We start from the raw sequence: 21,629 nt of genomic DNA on the forward strand, positions 1-21,629 counted from the left end.
TGCAAAGGTGCTAGGTGGTCTGCTGACTGTTCTGAGCTGCCCATACAGACAGACCCTCACAGAACCTGTGTCTTGGTCCTCAGTCTCATGAACAGAGGAATAACCATGTTTCACCATAAAGGTTTTCTGTGAAAATAATGAATTCAAAAATCCATGAAGTTCTTCCTTGATACTGCTGTAGCTGGGGAAGTATTGAATATAGCAAGACAAAAGAAGCCTCATGATTTTCACAGTTACACATAAGGCACACTATGTCTGCTGCCATCAGTGCTTGTCCTAAGCGTGGCACCCTACACGCGATGTCACTGGCTTCGATGGAAGCGCTCCTTACCGGTCCCAGCTTTGGCCCAGGCTCTGGGATTTCAAGTGTTACTTGTACTGCAGGTGGACAGCACTATTAATAGGGCAGACTGCCTTGCAAGGAGGAATAACAGTTTAAAAAAAAAAAAAAAAAAAAAAATCACAATAAAAATGTCAGTTGGTTATTGCTTAAGAGCCCCAGTTATAAGACATAAATTGCTCCAGCCCAGCCTAGCATCTGTCACCATCTGTGGCCAAAACACCCTGAACACCTCAGAAGAGGCTAAAAAACAAGATGAAGATATACCTCAAAAAGGGAAAAAAAATATGCCTCCTGGCCCTGGCCAATATGAACACCCTGCAAACTCTGGATTGTGGTGACTATGAAACACCAACATATCATACACAGGGACTCCTGAGCCTTCTAACCCTACCTCCAGAAATCCACATGGCTGTTTCACAGCCACTCCACCTTCACACCAACAAAACTCTGAATCTCTTGCTTCCACTAACTTGTTTTAAAATTTTCAGAATTCAAAGAATTTCACACTGCAGTCAGAAGCATTACAGATTATAAGTGCACTTTGACCCACACCATCTTGACTTCATTAGTTTTAGCTGCTCTTTGGTTGTTTATTCCCTGCTCTCTTATGTTTTGTTTTTTGTTTTTTTTAAATAAAGTAGCTCATGTGCCCACATTCAAATAGTTTCAGTCACACCATGCTCTCTAATGGATGAAGAAAAGCTACAAAGGGAGGCAAAGATGATCTGATGTGACTACCATGTAAGAAGAAACTAAGTAGATTAAGACAAGATGGGAAACGTGGAGAAAAGGTGACAGAGGACATCTGACAGACGTCTACACAACCGTCACTGTGTGAAGACAGTGACTATGAGTCTTTTTACACTACTTCTCCAGATTAGGAAGCAACAATGAAATTATCAGACAACAGAAGCATTACTAATTTTCTGTAGTGCATAAATTGCAGAAGTTTTCCACAAATTGTTGCAGTGGTCAAAAATATAAAAAGACTCAAAAGAGTTAGACAAGCAGTGGAAGATATTTACAAGTACCTGCTGAACATGGCAGAACTAAGGCAAACTCTGGTTCTGGAAAGGTCCAAAATTCTGGTTATTGGAAGCTGGGAGGACAGAGACTCTCATGCTCTTTTCCTCTTATGCACTCACTACTGCCATGGTCAGATTAAAGTCAGTGGGCTAGACAGACCTTCATCAGACTCACTACAGCCATTCTCCTGCTTGTGTTTCTTTTCATGTGGCTAAATAATCTATTTATTTTAAATTTTCTAAGGATAGCCCAGCTCAATTAAAAAGTGAGTGGCCAAAAGCCTAAGACAGTGTTCCTTTGCTAATAAACACCCTACTTCTTATACTCGGAGAGACTGATGCTATTCAGGGCAGCCTGCAGTTTCTTGGCCGTTTTGGAATGCTTACTTGAATGTAAATGCTGGACCATATTTTCACTTTTGATTTAAAGTAATTTTTCCCTTCCTTTACACCCACACCCTTGATCTTTCAGTTCAGTCAATTTACTAATTATTTTCCTCCCTTTCTTGAGGTCTGTCTTATTAAAATTCCAAGTCTGTATGGTAACCCTACCTCTCTCAACAAGAACCGAATGAACACATAATTGCTCAGTCTAGGATTGCTGTTTACAAGTAGTTCCTCTAAAAGCACTTACTTGATAAACTAAATTTCAGTTAATAGTGCCTCTCGGTTATTTCATGAAGAAATCTAGTTACTGTGTCTTATCCCAGCTTCCTATTTAAAGCTATTTGTATTAGCTGCCTGAACCTCACCTCCAGAAGGCTGGTTGTACAGATGGAGAGAATTTTTCTGGAAATGAAAACCCCTACTTAAACGTGGTCTTGTATTCCCTGAGCCATCTGATGGTCATCGTAAAAATCTTATCAGCACTTCCACCCTCTTAGCTGGGAATGTAAAGGTTTCCCTGATGGCATGAGCTCTCATTTCTGTGAGTAACCTCTCCAGCTCAACACCATCCTTCTTTTCCACCCAGAGCAATCCTGAGTCATTTGTTCAAAAAAAAAAAAATTAAAAAAACCTATTAATATTTTTATAACTCCCATCTAGATCCTCTTCACACTCAATTCCAAACTTTGTTTCCAGCACACAGTGAATCTTTTCTGTCTTTTCCTCTCTAACATGCCTACTTCTTACTCTACTGAGGACATGAACATGCCTCTTTCCAGTGTCAGAGCTGCTCTCTCCTTGTTCTCTCTCATTTCATATCAACTTCCCCTCCCTCTTGAATGCTCCTTTCTGTTGTTTCTGTCAAATTTCATTATATATTACTTTATTCGGAGCAACTTTCCTCCTCTTTTCCCTGGCCATGGCTATCACAATTCTGCTTGCCTTCTCTTCATCTTCTAGCTTAGCAAGACTACTTCTCAATTGTATTTTGCCTTCACCAGCTGGCCCTTTCTTCTACCTGCATCCTCTGGTCACACTTTTTCTTGGGTCACAGAGGCAACTGTCTCTAGGACTGTCTTATGTCAAAGGCAGTAGGAACCACAGGTGGATGCTGGGCACTCTGCACCTCCTGTATCAGACTGTGTTTATTGCTGGGCTATACTTTGCATTTCTCCACTGCTGTCACATCTGTAATACTAAAAAAGGGACGAGAGGGAGAAAGAAAACAAACCACAAATGAAAGCAACTATCTGCAAGTTCTGCACAATTAAACTGCCCCCAAACACCACAGGTGCCTGTTACCCCATTCATTGCTTCCGCCACTACTGATTTCTACCAGCACAGTAATGCTGTGTCTGCAGCAGCGGAGCAGGAAGGCAATACCAACTCAGCAGCAAGTACAACATAGAGGCAATAACAGAGGACAGCAGCTCCTTCAGCTGGTGCAATTGCCTCCAGGAGAAAACATCCATCAGTGTGCTCTGCCTTCCATGTGGGAATAAACACTGCTTGTTCCTTGTGGGCTGTTCTCAAGTTTTGAGAGTCATCCTCAAGATGATTTACACTGGCTCGGACACATGACAAGCAATTTCAAATAATAGTGACACTACCTATGAGTAATGATGTCACATCAACTCCTGTACATGGCTGAACTGAGCATCTACCAACTGCTTGTTTGGTGCTCAGTGCACTTCCCATGTCAGCAGAGCAACAGACCATTAACAGCATTCTGGCAATTTCTATTGGCGACACCTGCCTTTATGACTTGGGGTTCTCTCTAACTATCTGTATGTGTCGCTTAGCTCCATAACCAGCTTAAGTCCCAAGTGATGTCTTTTTACATCTTCCTCTAGGAAACTGTGCCTATGCTCCATGTCAACAAATTGCTTCTCTATTTTTCAGACAAAATATTCCTTTTCTAAATACCACCTCTACTCTGTTTTTCCCATGTCCACATTTTTTCCTTGAATCTGCAGCTTAAAACCTTCTTGGTTCCCTCTGTCTAAACGGACAGCCTGAATGCAATACAACTGAGACAGGTACAGCAGGAGAGAAAAGTGAGAGCTGGGGAGGACTGGAGAATGTCGATGGACATTAAAGAAGTATTAAATGTTCTTTAAGAATTCGTAGCATATCTTTTATGCAGTTTAAGCTATGTCATTAATGTACTGAAGGAACATCTAAATCAGGGAAACAAAAGTTGCCACAAATAGTTAATTTGATAGCAAAGTGCTAATTACCTTTCTCGAACAAACTCTGCCATTTCTTTCTGCATTTGTTTCCCTTTAAGTTGCTTTTGAAGAAGAATTTCAAATCCCGACACTGTATTGTTCCCTTGAGAATCCTTCTTATCAGCCTGGAAAGAAAAAGGAAGTTCAACAAAAAGATATGGGAATAAAAACCAGCGACACACAGTTCCCAGTGGCAACTGCCCCAGGAGTCGGAGCAGCAGGCAGCAGTGGTGTCTGAAGAGCCCTCCTCCGGTGACAGCTGACAGCCCTTCTCAGAGGAATAGTCCAACACTTTCTCTTTCCCCCTCCTCTTGTTCCTTTTTTCATTAAAAAAAATGAACTTTTACACTTATCTTTAGCTAGCATAAGACTAGGCTGGGGCCAAAGCAGCAGCCTTCCCTTCCCTTCTGCCTATGGCCTCTCCTACCTGGTAACACCGCTGGGCTGGCTCCGGCAGGCGCGAACCCCGACACAGCACAAGGGAAGGAGTGGAGCCAGCACAAGGGAACTGCTGGGGGAGAGGGAAGGACACTGCTGCTCCTTCCAGGGGTAATGCAACCCTAAATGACCTTTAATAGACTGTCAAGTTCAACCCTGATTTGCACTCAGACAGATGCAGCCAGTCTGCACAGATCTGCTGTAAAGCAGGGTAAACCAGCAACTTGGTCAACAGATGACCTCCATGCATCCCACCTTTCACCCTACACAGCACTCTCCACCCTTTGCTCCACTGACTTCAGGGTTGCTACAAGGGCCAACACAGTCTTCTCTCTGCTGTCTCTTTTCTCTCTGTGCTTTTCCCTATTTCAGAACTTAATTTCCTATCCTCCTCCAACAAACAGGCCCAGAGAACCCTTCCCGGAGGACTACAGGTTTTGCTCCAACACCCTGGGTGCTGCACATTTTCACAGAGAAAAATGCCACATTAATCAAAGCGTGAGACTTGTAGGACACCACGCCAGGCACTGGGCAGCTGAGACAACGGGAGGAGTGGAGTTGATTGAAGAAGGAGGGCGAGCCACCGGCAGACCATGGATGGCAAGGCTGAACAAGCGGAAAGTTCTGGGAACGGAGCTATGGGAGGATAAAAGTTTGCAGAAGAAAGGCAGCTTTAAGCGGAGTTTCACTGAGAGCAAGATGTGGCCAAACTGAAGGAGCCAAGCAGTAGCCAAGCCTAAATGGAAAGAACCAAGCAGGGCAGTGACTACTGTAAGACACATGCAAAAACCAAGCCTGTACACCGTTAATGATTTACTGCTCATTGGGATCGGAAGACTGGAACAATCTGAAGAAACTCTGATGGTTTGGTAATGCGACCATCTCCAAGTACATTCGTGTGTTTTAGCAAGTTACTGCCATTAGTCCTCACACCAATGCTGAGCAAGCACAAGCTGCCAAAAGCTACACTTTTTTGTAAGTGAAACTTTTTTTTTTTGAAATGGAAACACTTCAATAACTGGTAACTAAAAACACATTCAAAAGTCATAAAAATCTTCACTGTTGAAGGTGGTAGTATTCCCCCCCACCCCCCAAAAACCAGTTTTCCAGTGGAAGATTTTTTATATTAGCTCCACATTTGAAGGACTACTGTATCATTTTAACCTGACTCAGGATCCTGAAAGCGGAGCTAAGCACGACAGGACACACACAGGAACAGACCCACTGGAGACTTCCTGTGCTGAAGGCTGCATTAAAACTACTGAATTTAAGAGTTACTAACGGGCCTGCCCTTCACAGACCTCATCCTTTAAAAAAGTCATTCAACATCTGGCCTCCAGAATATTCCATGGGAGTGAGTTTTACAATTTAACATAAAATTTGTATCTGCTTGTTTTAAATATGATACTCCCAGACTCCTTGTACTTCACTTGCTCTCATGCTCGGGGAAACACTGAAATAACATTCCCTGTCAGCCACCTCACTGTCCCCACTCCTGCTGCACAGCCCTTTTGGCTGAGGTATGTTGAGATGTGTAGTTTGTCCTACACCCTCCCCATTTCCTGACCAAAACCCTCTCCTGACAGCTGACTTTGCCCTTCTGGACACTCTTCTGATCTCACATCTGAGACCAGTGAGGTGATTTCCACCTGATCTTCACTGGCATCTTCAGTCTCCCTGATGCTGCCCTAACACATTGTATTTCAGCCCAAATTCTCCTTTACCCTGTACCACAAATCAAGCTGTTTGCTCCACTTTTTCAGACGCTCAGGAGCTGCAGAATGGCATGTGGCTGGCTGCCTACTTACCCAGAAATAATCACAGTAGCTCCACTCTGAAGGTTTCAGCAACTGCTGCTCTGGCATTACGTCAGGGTGGGGGAAAGTCACACAGTTTATCTGCAAAAAAAAGCAAAAGAGTTAAAAGGTAATGAAATTTCGCTCTTGATGAGAAATATGCAAATGAATGGTAATATACACACGCTTCCAATCAGAAAATCCACAGTGAATGCACGTCAGTGAAGAAAAACTGGTTGTTGCATGGAAACAGCAGCTAAGTATTCCCAGAAAGCTCCTCTAAGCAAGCAGGAGTGTTCAGTCAGAGGAAGATAAACTACCCATTTCACATGATGAAAATCTGCGTGATTTGGAAAGCGCTATACAGGGAGTTCTCCTAGAACCCTAACAAATTGTGGTAAAAATCCTGACATGAAACACCCTGAGCACACCCTGAGCACAAGAAATAGCATGAACAGCAGAGAGCACTGAAGGCACTATTGTTATATCTCATCAGAAAATCTTGGCTATGGCAGTCTCTGACAGGATTAAAAAAAAACACGTTATTTTTTCAGTGCACAGCCCTTCCATCTATCCCAGAGAAAGTGATGCTCCGTTCAAAAAAGAACAGGGGCTCTCAAAAGTCAGCTAGACTTCTGTGCCCAAAACCCACAGCAATTTGTGAGACAGGACTCATCACACAGTCCTTAAACAAAGGCATACAAAAGTACAAGAGCTCCTTAAGTTATCATAGTAGAAAATGTAGCCTGATAAAAGCACAGTGGAAGCAAAGAACATGACAGCTAACTGCAGAACGTGCTGCAGAATAACTCTGGATGCAGTTTAGCCTTTCCGGGGAAGCATCAGCGAGTCAGAGTTCACTGCCAATACATAACGCTCACCTAAAATTTCTGCTGGTCAGGCACGCTAAAAGCAGTTCCTCTTATTGCACCCACAGGTTCAGTGACACTAAGAATACTTGTGCATTAATCAAGGAACCAAGAGAAATTGGGGATGGAAGACTCACAAATGTGTGGGTTTGGGATTTTTTGGGTCAGGAAATCCAAAATAAAAGCTGTGGGCAGGGTTAGTGCAGCTGCACGGGCAGACCTAAAGGTAGTGCTTACATGCAGTGAATCTGCCTTTGGCCTATTCAGAGAGGAACAAAAAGGACAGGGCAACATGCTGCAAAGTGCTGACACAGTGTAAACCCACGGTGCTACAGCAATACAAAGCCTTTACAACGCTCTTCCTACAAACCCACATCGGCTCTGTTGCTGTCTGCCCATGCTGAAGTTTCAGTGGCTGTCCTGTATGTAATGCCAGAGCTTACTCCACCCCCCTTCTCCACAAAATCACTCTGTCCAGAGCTTGCCAAGTTCATTTCAAAGCAGGCTGCTGAACCTGTACCTACAGTGTCTTTGGCTGCCACCTCTGCTAGATCCTAAAGCATGTGTCTTCCCTTCCAGCTCTCACTGGGCTTTAATCTGACCTGCAGGAGGTCAGAGAATGGGCTCTCACTTCACCATCACTTTGCAGGCAGCAGCCGTGCACCAGTGAAGCTGCACCTCCAGCCAGAGCCAGCCTCCACCAGCCACACGGTCCCAACAACAAACAGGAGCTGCTGAAAACACCTCCCTGCTCCTTCCCATTCCCCATCAGAAGTGCCATCCATCAGGAGTTATAAAACATCAGCTCAGATCAGAGCAGGATGGCTGTGCAACAGAGGTGCCGGTGCTCACCTGTCACCACCACAGCCTCCAGCATGGAGCTCCTCCGTGAGGGATGTTTCACAGAGGACACTTTCTGTATCTGCTGAAGTTTTCCTCTCCTGCCTCTTCCCTGTCAGCTCAGTTATCTCAGGACAGCACCACAAGCCCACCTTGCCCTGTTTTTTTTGGTAGGTTGGGTTACCTTCCCTTCTCCATTCAGGGATCACCAGATCTAAGAGCCTGCGAGCAGATCCCATCATCCGCTGGAAGCAGCCAGCCGCAGGAGAGGAGCTGGCACCTCTCCTCCAGGCACATCCACCAGGTACCCGGAGCTGCTGGCCGGCACTGCCTCAACACCCTGTTAGGAGACTCCTCTCATCCCCGCCAGGAAGTTTCACAACTGATCATCCCAAACGTCTTAAAAATAACGGCTAGAAACCTTAAGCCAAATTGCTACTTTCAGACAGCATCTGACAAGCCCCGACCTGGACCAGTGCTGACCGGCACACAAGGGCAGACAGACAGAACGCACCGCTTCGCTTCACAGGTCACCAAAACCCCGCCACTGCTGATCCCAGGCTGCGCCGGTCCCCGGACATGCCTCTGTGCTGTCACAGCCACACGCTATTTTTCAAATAACGCAATACACTGTAGTTTCACCTTAAAAAAATGAGAAGGCCTCAGAACCTGCTCACAATTGCTCTGCCACATATCAGAGCGGGCCAACTGCTTCCTGTGAGTGAGCAATGCTGCACCTCATCCTCCCAGAGCAGGGGAGAGGGGACACGACGTATTGTCAGCAATGGCACTGTTATAGGTAACCATGGGATGTCAAGACAGCTTTAAACAGCTTCCAGCTTTGAGGATTTCTGGATTTGATGCTGCATTTCACACTCATTTAATAAAAATGGGGGTGACAGCCACAGATCACATGGATGCCAGCCCTTCCAGCCTCTCCAGAGCCTCCAGCATCTCCAACCCCTGCAGCAACTCCATCGCCTGAAGCCCCTCAAGCCTCCACGGCCCCTCCAGCCTGGCAGTCTGCACAAAACCACTGCCCTGTGCACAGCTACCATGTGTGCTTACACAACATACCTCACAGGCATCCAGGACAGGGTGCTGCCTCTTGAGAGCAGACTGTCAAGCTACAGGGACTTGGGATTTAGCTCAAGTTAAAAATAGTTAGCAGCAGAAGGCAAAAGAGGTAAAGAGACTGCATGGAAGTTTTAGGGGTGCTGGAAACAATTCACATCTCCACATCAGGAGCACCAATACTGCAGTGGTGAAAGGAGAAGCTATTCTAGTTTCCACCTGTCCTCTTACTGGTGGTCTTGCAGAGAATGGCTAGGAGGTCCCCTGTGGAAACACACTGCTGAGTGGAGATTTGTGTCACCTGAGCAACTCATTTCAGCTGAGAAAGGACCAAATGCTTCCCATGAAGACAGCAGTGTTTTGAAGGCAGATTTCTGAGGCCCAACACTGTCACACTGGATCATGAGAAGGGGGGGAAATAGGCACCTCCTAAGTGTATTTTGCAGCTTTTACCAGAAGACTGGGCATCACAGCACTGCACACCAGGACATGGAGGTGATGCGCAGCAGGGAGCATGTACAGTGGCACACACAAGTTGTTCCCTGCAGCTCTGCAGCTTAAAAATCTGCAATGGGAAACTGCAAGGGAAATTCATATTCCCTGCTAAAAACAGCACCTGTTTCACAAAAACTAAATCTGTGTCGATTGGAAGCAACTTTAAGACTCTCCATTACATCACGAATGTCTTGAAGAAATAAAATAAACACAGCGTCACTGGAAGTGCCCACACTCGGGCTGGTGAAGGGCTCCCACTGCAGCGGACTGGACGCACCGCACCACGTCCACGCATGCTGCAAGAGGAGGAACAGTGAGCACACATTCAACAGGTGATGAGAGTAGGGTTAATTCACATGTTTCTCAGAGTATCATCAGACTCAAAGTTTGATGAATAGATCAAACATTCTTCACTTCTCAGAAGCTTATATTTAATTGTCCAGAAAGGATGCTGAATTGTCTGGAAAAAGTCATGAGGCCATTTGGGTCTAGTACCACATTTAAAAGGAAACTGGTGTCAGAATTAAAAAAAAAAAAAATGCAGAAGCCTTTGCAATCTTAAAAAAAAAAAAAAAAAAAGGATTATTTGTGTGGTAAACAGAACTTAACATAACTTACAGTTTTCTACACAAAGTCCTGGAGGGGGCATGAAAATTTTCAAAACTAGAAACATTACTAAAAGTTATGTACGACTGCATAGCAAATCCTGTGACTCTTTCTTTCATCACCACAGATTTCTTATACTTAAACAAGAGCTCTTGGATTTTATTTCTGAAAATTTCTAAACCCTCTCAGGGTTTCCCAGCAGGGAGGGGAACACCAGGCTGGCACTGAGCAGGACACGGCCACACATCAGTAGTGCAGTGACCACATCTCGCCCCCTCCCTCCATCCTCACTCTGAAATGCTCCTTTTCTTGTTTCTAAAATCAAAGATAGCTGAAAAAAATCACTTTGGTTCATCAGCTTAGTTCTGACTGATGCCAAAGAGAGCCAAAGCATCTTGAGATGACTTCCTGATGTTTGGCAGGATTAAATAGCTCTCAGTCCCACAGACAGTGATGTCCCTTCCCTGTGCACGGGATCCCCGCTGTCACTAATCATGAAGGACAACTGCTCTCAAGCCAGTCAGGCTAAGTGCAAGGTCCACATTCAAACAACAGGATATACCATCACAGCGCTAATCTCTTTCAACAATGCTGACTAGCCAAAAAAGCCTGAACAAAAGCATTCAGAAGCTATTACAGCTGTAATGCCAGTAAGAAACAAAACAAATTAAAACACATATCTCAGCTAATGATGGAGTCACAGAACTTTAAGAGAAAACAAGGCGTTATGACCTGCATTACATTCACACAGGCTCCACTGGGACAGCCAGGGTGATAATCAGCTTCAACATGATATTAAGTCCTCATCCAGCCTCTTCACTAATAAAAATAATGGCTGTTGTCAGCTTGCAACAAAGCAAAATTAATGACAGGCCACCAGCAAGGTGTACTCCAAGTATAAGCTCAGCAACATGTTGCAGACAGCAGCCTGTCCTTCCAGCTGCCACTGGACACAAGTGGCACCATCAAACCTGTGTGAGAGAGCCACTCCATCGCCAAGGCTAGGAGATGGTCCCCAGCCAGAGAACACATGCTGTGAAAAACATGGCAACAAAGCTCGGGGTGGGCGGAGGAGAAAACTAAACAAGCAACACAAACTGATGCATTTCTCTTGACATGCCTGCTGCGTACCAAACTCAATAAATAGATTAAAATACTTTTGCCTGCACAGTGATCATGAGAAAAAGCAAATATACTCTTAGCAGCTAAATATTCCAGCTCATATTTCACATGAGTACACTGGCAGTGATGGCAAAATGAGCTTGTTGACATTGCAGGTGACTCTTGATTATGTCTGGGATGCAACAGGGTGACAGAGGAAGAAAACGTCCCAGGAAGGCAGATGAGCGTGCAGGATTTGCACCACAGCAGCGCGTACAAGAGCGAGGAGCTTTGTTGCGTTGGACACACACGTTCATTTCATGGATTTCAAAGTCCTCTGGAGGCTTTGAAGTTGCTACCAGGGCTCACCAGTAAATGAGACATTGCCAAGCAACATGAATAAAGCAAGAATAATTTGATCTAGGCTTAGATAATCAACGACATGTTTATTACATAAGACACTATATAAATAAATCAGCAGACAGTGGGTGAGCTTACTGTACCGTGCTAAAGTGACTAAAGCAGGGCAACGTTCTTGCTCACTTCTTCAACTTAAAAATGCAGATTATTTTTCCTGATTTCTGCACATTCACAGCACTTTAAACACAGCACAGCTGTGTCAGATTGCCTAACTTCAGTATCTGCTTTACAATTTCAGTTGAGACCTGAAAAGTGCAATGGTCAACTCCACTAGATGTAATGAGTTCACCTGTCAAATGGAACCGTTTGGGTAAAACAAGCCAAATGTAAAGGCTGGAGGAGATCTCAGAAGAGCTTACGAACAAACAAAGGCTTGGTCAGTTTTAACTCTATCCAGACAGGAAAGCCCAAGAATGCCTAGACTGTGTCTAGGTAGCTTCAACATCATGAGTTTGCATGATGTTTAGCGCTGGCAGGGTGATGCTGCAGCTATGGTACAACAGAAAGGAGAACACACGACTGAAGTCCTGATTGTGTTAACAAAGTCAACTGACACACTTCCTATTTCAAAGAGAAGATTCTGCCAAAAGCGTTGAGAAGCCCTCTTTATTTGGTCTATCCATAGAAAGGTCCAGAGACAATTCAGTCTGCGCCTGTCAGATCAGGGAATTTCCGACAATTTCTGCCATGCAGTCAGCCCCAGGGCAGAAGGGAGGACGGTGCTGAACGTGCAGCCTCATCCCGTGTTCGTCACGTTGTGTCAGACGCAGAGCACAGCAGCAGAAAATACCAAGTTACTGCATGTAGGCTGCCCCTCTTCCCATCTGCAGCACACGCTCATCTATGTGTCCAACATACGCAACACAAACGCCAGCATTTTCCAAGTCACGCTGTATCTTGACAAGGCACTAAAACATTTTTCAGAAAGAAACCCACACTCAGAAATACTGTATCATCAGATGGGTTTCTTGCTCTTCAGTTGAGACATAGCTCTGTCCCTAAGTCAATACCACCCTGTACCTCCTCCATTTAACTCTCCCTCACCCATGGTAAAGGAGTTTCTGCTCCCACAACAACTCAAGGCCAGAGAGACAGATCTTCAGGAATCAGACAGCAAACCATACAGCCTAAAATTAATTAGTGTACCTTGAAACTCACTGCAAAATCAACGCAGACCACAGACCTGCACTGCTGCTTCCTAGGTCAGCATCAATAATTTGTGCAAGCGGCGGTTTCATAACTGCCTCTGATATAACCCAGCAGGGTTTTCCCTTCCAAAGAAAACACAGTGTTAGTAACATTCATTTACCAAAGAGCAAACACCATACTCTTCTTCTTGTTGGGTGCTTATAGATGAGAAATACTCCAGCTCCCACCTGCCTTCAGGATTTCCAGAAGCTGTGCTCCCAAGTGGCTATTTGGATGTAGAGGAGGCAGATGCACTCCTAGGAAGATGGCAATGAACTCCCACCCCTCTGCTGGAAGTGGGAAAACAGAGACAGCTAGGCTGAGGCTGCTGGTCAGGTTGGACATCACCTGATGTCTGCAGTTTGCGTATCACAGGATTTCGGTTTGGGAGGAGGTTTGGTAGACTGAGATCCCCAAAGTTAATCACAAAATTCCCCTCTGCAGGAAGAAGCTCTGCCTGAGCACTGCTACAGACCAAGAAAAACCATATGACAAGCAAGCTAAGGATGTGCCCCACAGCTCTGTTAACCAGAGCAACCCAACATCAGCCTGAGTGGCACTGAACAAATATAACCTCCTAGGAGACAGGGGGAAAAATTACATTGCTTTACAGCTCTGCATACTCCATAGGAAAATACTGTTTTTCACAATGCTTCCTGGATGCAGGCAATGGCTTGGAACAAACAGCTGTTAAAATCAGCTTGGTTTTTCTGTCTGGTGCATCACACTTCAAAACTTCAGATTTCTGCTGGAGAAACACACAGCCAGTGACCCTGACATAACACACAACACTTTCTTGCTTTGCAGACACTACAAGATGGCACATGGGCCAGCAGACATGACAGTGAAAACCACCCTCAGTGAACAGCCTGAGTCCTCACCCCTGGAAGCACCGAGTATTTCAGAAACACAAGCACTGTCACTCATGCTGTATCCAGCAACCCAGTGCACCTCACCCCAGGCCCATGTCTAGTCCCTCTGGACACGATGTTCAGCCCCCAGTTTGCTCCTGCCCCTCTGTCCCAGGCGGGCAGTGGGCTGCATCAGGTGCCCCAGACACATTTCCACCCCAGCCACCCGGCCCTGGAGGCCCTGCAGCTGATTTCCTGGGACATTTGCAAATCTGTCCAAACCAGATGTAAACTTACTTGATGACATCCCACTCTCTCAATACACTAATTAACAGTAACAACGTTTTTTATTCATAACAACTGATTTTGATAACCAACTACTGAAGATTTTTTTTTTCCCAGAAAACTGCACCTACATGGCAATGACTGACCTGCACCGCAGTCAGAGACACCTGTATGTGCTCCTTTTGAACCCTTGTCCCTGTCACCAGAAACCCAGGGAATCATGCCTATAACAATGCCCACCAGTGGATAAATCAACAGGCTGCATGTGATAATATAGACAAGAATCTCCTCCTCATCGTAACACTTAACAATGATGTATAACATTAAATCATTCCTTTTGTTCTCGGGGATTTTATACCCTGCCAATGCTTGCAGCTGTAAGCATTTTATTGCCTCTTCTTTATCACTGCAATTCATTTATCTGCTCATTTATCTCCTTTATTATTTTCTTTTAAATAAACCTTTCTATTCCCAGCCACTTTCATTAATCTATTTTGATTCCTTCCTGTTTTTAAACATCTGTCCTGCACTGAGGAGTCCAGAAATGCAAACTGTGTTCCAGATGAGGTCACCAGGCATACAAAAGATATTAATGTCTGTAAACATGGTACTGAGAACATCTTAATTGAGTCAGATGCATTACTAATATTAAAAGCAAATATAAAAATAACCTCATATTGAAACCTAAAATCTTTGCTTATACTTCCCATCAGAAATCTTGACTTGGACAATCTGGCACAGAAAAATACCTTCCAATACCTCTCTGAGAAAAAAATAAAGATTATGTCCTGGCAGGGCATTGATCCATCTTCTCGAGTTTGTATTTTTCTAACTTTTCAATGGTTCTTCAAATACAAAGGGGGGGGGGGGGGGGGGGGGGGATGGTTACCAGATGAAGTTTTTTCAGGACACCTGGTTCACCGCCAGCATCTCTGGAGCACACGTGCTCCTCTTCCTCGGTCTGTCCTTACCTCCGGCTCATCCCAGAGCCGCGAGAATCCAGGGAAAATGGTACTGGGATTCTACCCGGGACAGAGACCCCAAAGCCTCCCTGAGCCCCCCACTAGTGTTTAAGCACCAGAATCGTGGCGGCTCTGCCCGCCCGCCCCCAGCCCCCGCGCCCCGCCGGACTCACCGTCAGGCTGCTCTCCTTGCTCTGCCGCCGCGGCGCCGCCGGGGATCCCGGGGCCTGTGGAGACAAGCGGGGCGCAGCGTCACGGCCGCTCTCGGAGCCCAGCATGGCGGGCGCGGGCCGGCGCTAGGCGGACCCCATGGCGCGGCTCGGCTCAGCTCGGTTTAGCGCGGCTCGGCTTAGCGCGGCGCGGCTCGGCTCGGCTCGGCTCGCGGGGGAGCTGCGGGCGGCGCCGCTGCCCGCCAGGGCCGCCTCCCCTCGCCGCCGACAGCCCGCGCGGCCAATGGCGGGCCGGGCCGGGCTCCAGCCGGGCTCAGGGCGGGCCGCCGGCCCCCGCCCGCCGGCCGAGCGCTTGGGGTGGCAGCGGCCCGGCGCTCCGCCCCCCGCCTCCGCCGCGCCGGGCGGTGAGGGGTGGCCGGGGCTGAGCCGCGCGGCTGGGGAGGTGCGGCCCGGCCCCGCCGCCCGCGGCAGCTGATCCGCAGCGTGCGGGCTCGGTCTCGGCAGCGGCCGGCGGTGCTGCGGGCTCCGCTCCCCGCGTCCCCCGCTCCCCGCGTCCCCCGCTCCCCGCGTCCCCCGCTCCCCGCGTCCCCCTGCCCTGGGGGCAGCGCCCCCGGCCCGGCCCGGCGCTGCTCTCGGGCCACAACCCCAGGGCCGAGGCGCAGCTGAAGGCGCGGCCGCGGGCAGTTTCAGCCGGGGCTGCCCCGGGCCGCCGGCCAGCGCGGCCGGGCTGCTGCTCCCTTCGCGGCAGCGGTGACGGCCTGGCCAGGAGCATCTCGCTGCTCTCTAGGAAGCCGTAAACAAGGCCTGGCCCTGTGCCCAGCACAGCACAGCTCCCCCTTGTTCTCCGTCGTGGCTTTTTCCCCCTTGACCTGTTTCCAAGAAATGTGGCTCAGCTCGCCCGAGGGATTTTGCCAGCATTTGTTTGCACGATGGCTGCTACCCAGGGCTCAGAAAGCATCCTGGAGAATGTCTGGCAGTGGGTCCGCAGCGGGAGACAGCCCGTGCCAGGATCAGACAAGGAGGCAGTCAGGGCAAAGCAGCTCGGGATGGCCCCAGCCAGGCAAGCAGGAGAGGGACTGACAAAGCGTATGAGAGTTTGGGGATGTAGAGAACAGCTTCTTGCAACCAACAGTTCATAGTCAGATGTTCTCCTTACTAAGGACTCTCCTGAAAAAGCAGCCAGAGCTCCCAGGAAAAGCAGGCTCCCAAGCGGGCGTGGACACAGGCTGCGCTTAGAATTAATGGCACCAGCAGCTAGTTACAGATTCAGAACTAGTTACAGGTTCAAAGCAAGAATGAAGCCAGGACTTCAATTTGGAAAAACCTGTAATAAAGGAGCAATGCAAAGGAAGTATCATGGAGGCTGCTGCGGTGAATGAGAAAAGTTATGAAAGGGATTTTTGTCAGTCTGATGGCTGAGTCAGCTGAGCAAACCAGTGAGTGTGACAATGGACTCCCCATGTATCTCGGATGTGAATGTGACCAAAAAGGTGGCTGTAAACTTGAGTCAGCCTCAGCACTGTAAAAATGGATAGCGGAAAAAGTTCTTACAAAGGAGGTTCTGGGGAGTCAGTTAATCTGACTTGTGTACCAAGCCAACTGCACAAACGTTGTGAATCAGATACCTTGAGAAATGAAATACTTTGCACAAGGATTAACATAGCTTTTTTAAAAGGAAGTCACAGCCTGCAAGTTTATTCGGGTTCTCTGAGGGAGTCACAGCAGACGTGTGGACAGGGGTGTCTGGTAATACACTACACTAATTTCTAAAATGCTTTTGACCTAGTTTAGGTGCCCACATGCTCTGCCTCCAGCCTGTGCAACTGCTCAGAGGAGAAGCAGCACGGGCAGTTAAGTGCAAGATGGTTGATGTGGAAGGAACGGGGAGTCCGAAGTGCTGGACTGTGTCATGGGAGATGCCATGAATCCACTGGTGGGGAAGCAAAACCAGAAATGCTGACTTAGCTGAAACAACACACACGAGGGCAAAGCTGAAGGCCACTACCTAGAAGGCAGTGGGTGAGAAAGTGGGTTGAGGCGAAGAAGAACAGTTGGCAGATAACACAAAACTGAGACCAAGAAATAGGGAACATCAGAGGGACACTGAGAGCAACAGGCAGCCCTGGTCATCATTGTAGCAGCACACAAATCAGACAGACATTTCACTGGGAGTATTTAAGGAGTTGCACTGCAGAAGTACCTACAAATTAATATAGAAATGAAACAGAGAACTCAGGTCCGGTACCATCGGGGGTAAAACGTCAACAGGCAGGGAAACACAAGTGTTGCTGTTTTGGCAGGGAGCGAAGAGTTTCATGGGAGGAGCTGGAAGAGGGCCCTGCGCTGCGTCTGCAGACCTGCGGGGAAGACTCTCCCAGGGACATGAACTGGTGCAAGAAACAGTGCAGGGTTATTTATTGAAAATTTGCACAAACAGGCAGGGGAGACCGGCTGTCCACGGGTCAGCGTCTTGAACACTAGCCTGGGGTGATGAGATGGGTGAGGCACAGGCTATGTAAGGCACAGAGGAGTGCCTGTAAAAGGACATGCAGGAATAGATGAAGTAATTGAGAAAAAAGCTTCAGACAAATTCTTTGTGAATACTGTCTTTGGGAGGGAAAGCTGGAGCTGCAAGGAATTACAATGAGATACAGACATGGGCAGATGTGGAAGTCTAGAGAGAGGACTGTGCTGGAGACAGGCCCAGGCTTCAGGCTGTAGTGACAGGAAAATTTGTAGGGTTGTTAATAGTGACTGAAGTGTCCTGGTGGATTTTTCACAAATGAGTGATAGCACAAAAAAATCCAAAGTATCTTGGCATTTTGTGCTGTTTTACAAGTTGGACACAAAGACTAACTATTATGGATGCAACAAATCTGTCTGATCTGACAATTTCTAAAAGAAAATGCCTCTTGAGCTCCTGCTCTGTACGGATTCCTAAACAACTTAAGTGAAGACCCATTTATTCTTGGATATCACCGTTTGCCTTTTTCCCCAAAACTTACCTGGGGGTCCCCACTGGCTTTTCGGAGGCTCATATGACCAGAGTCAAGCTGGTGTACTGGGGTCCCAGAGATGTGGTAGCCATTCACTGTTAAGAACAGATGGAGAGTTAGGAGGCTTCCTGCTGGTAGAAAATGAATAGTTACACATTTTAAAAACTGATCGCATAATTGAATATACAGATATAAATCACAGAGTCACCAGTGTTCCTTGCCTCCAGCCTAAGAAACTATAGATGCTTCTCCCCATCCCAAGAGGCCAGCAGTGTGACATGTTAGCTCCAACCCAGAAAGACCCCAGAACCAGACTCTACAGAAGCTTGGCTGATGGGCCCACTCCGCCCTCGGGATCCTGCAGCAGGGTCTTGCCCAGAGTTACGACAGGAGTTACTGGGTTGGAAAGAGCCAAGAAAAAGAGACCCCCAAACTCAAAACAGTTCCCATAGCACTGTTTGGTAAAACTATGTGTTTGAAGAAGTACGGTATGTTGTATTGGGTTTGTGTGGCAAGGTTTTAGTAGTGGGGGGGGCTACAAGGGTGGCTTCTGTGAGAAGCTGCTAGAAGCTTCCCATGTCTGACAGAGCCAACACCAGCCGGCTCCAAAACAGAACTGCCGCTGGCCAAGGTCGAGCCCATCAGCGATGGTGGTAGCACCTCTAGGATAACATATTTAAGAAGGGGGAAAAAAACCCTGCACAATAGAAACTCCAACTGGAGAGAGGAGTGAGAATATGTAAGAGAAACCACTCTGCAGGCCCCAAGGTCAGCGAAGGAGGAGGGGCAGGAGGTGCTCCGGCCTGGAGCAGAGGTTCCCCTGCAGCCCGTGGGGCAGCCCATGGGGAGGCAGCTGTGCCCTGCACCCAGGGAGGGTAACGGGGGAGCAGATCTCCACCTGCAGCCTGGGGAGGAACCCACAGCAGAGCAGGGGGATGCCCGAAGGAGGCTGCGACCCCATGGGAAGCCCATGCCATGGAGAGAGAAGACCACACTGGAGCAGGTTTGCTGGCAGGACTTGTGACCCTGTGGGGGACCCACACTGGAACAGTTCACGAAGAACTGTGGCCTGTGAGAAGGACAAATGTTGGAGAAGACCCCATGCTGGAATAGGGGAAGAGAGTGAGGAGTCCCCTAGGAGGAAGGAGCGGCGGAGGCAACGTGTGATTAACTGATCACAGTCCCCATTCCCCATCCCCCTGCACAGCTCGGGGGGTGAGGTAGAGAAAATCAGGAGTGAAGTTGAGCCTAGGAAGAACAGAGGGGTGGGGTGAAGGTGTTTTCAGATTTGGGTTTTATTTCTCATTATCCTACTCCAATTTGGTTGGTAATTAATTAAATTAATTTTCCCGAGTTGAGTCTGCTTTGCGTGTGATGGTAATTGCTGAGTGATCTCCCTGTCCTTATCTCAACCCATGAGCCTTTTGTCATATTTTCCTCCCCCTGTCCAGCTGAGAAGAGGAAGCGATAGAGTGACTTTGGTGGGCACCTGGTGTCCAGCCAGGGTCAATCCACCACATATGTAGAAAGCACTGGTTTAATGGAGATGGGCTTTGGGCTTTTCATGTCAAGATAGCGAGCCTTGTAAGATATTTACGGTTCATGTATACAGCTGTAGGTTGTTTTATTTTTGGAATACACTGAGCAAAGAATAATGCTCAAAGTAGGGTTAAAACAAGATACACAACTACATTATAAATCCTTTGGTCACAACAAAATGCGCAACCTTCAAGCATACTTCCCACTCAGCTCTGCTGATAAAGAAGGGCATTAGTTCGAAAAAATTCTACAAAAAAAATCCTCTAGACTGCAGGATTTAGTTAGATGGCAGCAATGGCCTTTTCATTTAACACTTTTTATTCTAGAGTAATTTTTGCTCTGCTTTGTCTTTCTGCAGTACTCAAAGCTTTCCAGTACAGTTATACAGCTGATTCTCCATTACTTGATTCACTGCAACTTCAAGTCAGGACAGGGGTGAAGTGGTCAACTCTGTAACTACCACATGCCAAACACTTCACTGTGCACATGTGCTCCACATGGAAGAGCTACAGCCAGCCCACATTCCTTTGCAGCTTTTTGCTTCCCCTGCCCCATCAGAAAGCGGGGCTGGGAAGGGCAGCCTGTCCTTCCCTCCCAGAGCTGGCCGCCCCGCTGGCTCGCTGGGCCATCATCTGCCTCTGCGCTCCCAGGAGGGAGCCATCTCAGCTCTGAGCAGATACTGCAGAAAACCGGCCAGAAGATGCATCAGTAGGGAAACAACAGGCAAGAAGATGTATCAGAAGGGAAAGCCCCACCATGTTTACTCTGCTACACTCCCATGACCGTGTCTGTTAAGTCCCAGGTAATCACAACATTTTCCTTTGCTCTGCTGAGTGGTAGAGAAGCAGATTCACCCATGCAGTGGTAAGGCACAGCATCAAACAGTACCTGCAGAACTCTTCTGTGACACAGGGCTCTTTGGAGTCCCGGGCACACTGCTTGGCCGCTCCCAGGTCGTTTCTGTTGAAGGGAAACATCAGTGTAAGTGATGGGGGCCTTGCACACACACCAGTTACCTCTATTACACACATACAAATGGTCTGAGCCTCAGTGTTCTAAGAACTTGGTTCTCACCCTATAAGGAAGGTGCCTGCACCTCACTGCACTTCCCATCTCCTCTCATCTCTTTCTGCTCCCTTGGCAACCAGCTGGGATGGGTGGAAACGGAGCAGACTGGGAGCTGCCTCACTGGTTCTTCCAGTCCAGGGCTGTGCTCCCAGGGCCTTGCTTGGCCAGAAAACAGAGATACAGCTGTAGGACAGACACTGCCTGTCCACTGCTGCCGTGATTGAGCAGACAGCCCCTCCAGGTGCAGTTAAGCCCAGCCCAGGGTCCTTCCTGGAGCCCACTGTGGGCAGAGATCTGCCCTGCCACAGCAGCAGCAGCACAGCCACTCCCGGCCCCTTGCCCTGGGAACAAGGACCAGGCGGTGGCAGTGCCTTTGCCCCTGCTCTGTGTGAAAGGCAGCTGTGAATGACTCAGAGATGTGGTTTCAGTGACATATACACAGACCATAGCAGTTTTTTCCTTTAAAAAAGCTATTTCCCTGACAAATTTCCTTTTTTCCACTCAGATCCTTTAGCAGCTGGGATATACAAATGCATGTCACACCAGTTTGATACTCAGAAGACTGCTGCTGCTTTTCCCCTCAGTTTCCGCTGTAGTTTAGCCATTCTGCTCATTTTCTCAACAAATGGAAAATTTTTTTTGACCACATGCTAAACACAGAAGATTTAATTGCAAAACTTGTAAAAGTTGCAAACAGCAGACAGTGGAGTTAGAAGAGCGACTTCTGCAGAAGTCTAGCTGAAAGCCCAAGCCACCATTCTTTTTGAATAAACATACTGGTACCAAAGCAAATAAATAATACTGACTGACTGCCAGTATCAAATGTGAAAATACACAAGTCAGTGTAATCAAGTCAAAGGATTACTTTGGCCACTTTGTTTGAAACTGTCATTCCCCAAATCCCATCCAACAGTCATCTAATCCTGCTAAAGCCTGAAATCTTGC

At 47.4% G+C, this 21,629-nt stretch overlaps 1 protein-coding gene across 5 annotated transcripts in view; it reads right to left on the reverse strand.

Annotated features, from left to right (window-relative positions):
• GAS7 (growth arrest specific 7) overlaps positions 1 to 21,629 on the reverse strand; it is a 104,059-nt gene that overhangs the window by 25,103 nt on the left and 57,327 nt on the right. For all 5 annotated transcript variants that reach the window (XM_074888917.1, XM_074888918.1, XM_074888916.1 and 2 more), the window contains 5 exons: positions 20,505 to 20,576; positions 18,087 to 18,172; positions 15,085 to 15,138; positions 6,233 to 6,322; positions 3,996 to 4,111 (listed from right to left, as the gene is read on the reverse strand). In XM_074888917.1, coding sequence (XP_074745018.1) covers positions 3,996 to 4,111; positions 6,233 to 6,322; positions 15,085 to 15,138; positions 18,087 to 18,172; positions 20,505 to 20,576 — 418 coding nt within the window. The remainder of the gene's footprint in view (positions 1 to 3,995; positions 4,112 to 6,232; positions 6,323 to 15,084; positions 15,139 to 18,086; positions 18,173 to 20,504; positions 20,577 to 21,629) is intronic.

Source organism: Strix uralensis, chromosome 19 (genome assembly GCF_047716275.1).
Source record: "Strix uralensis isolate ZFMK-TIS-50842 chromosome 19, bStrUra1, whole genome shotgun sequence".
Lineage (NCBI taxonomy): Eukaryota > Metazoa > Chordata > Aves > Strigiformes > Strigidae > Strix > Strix uralensis.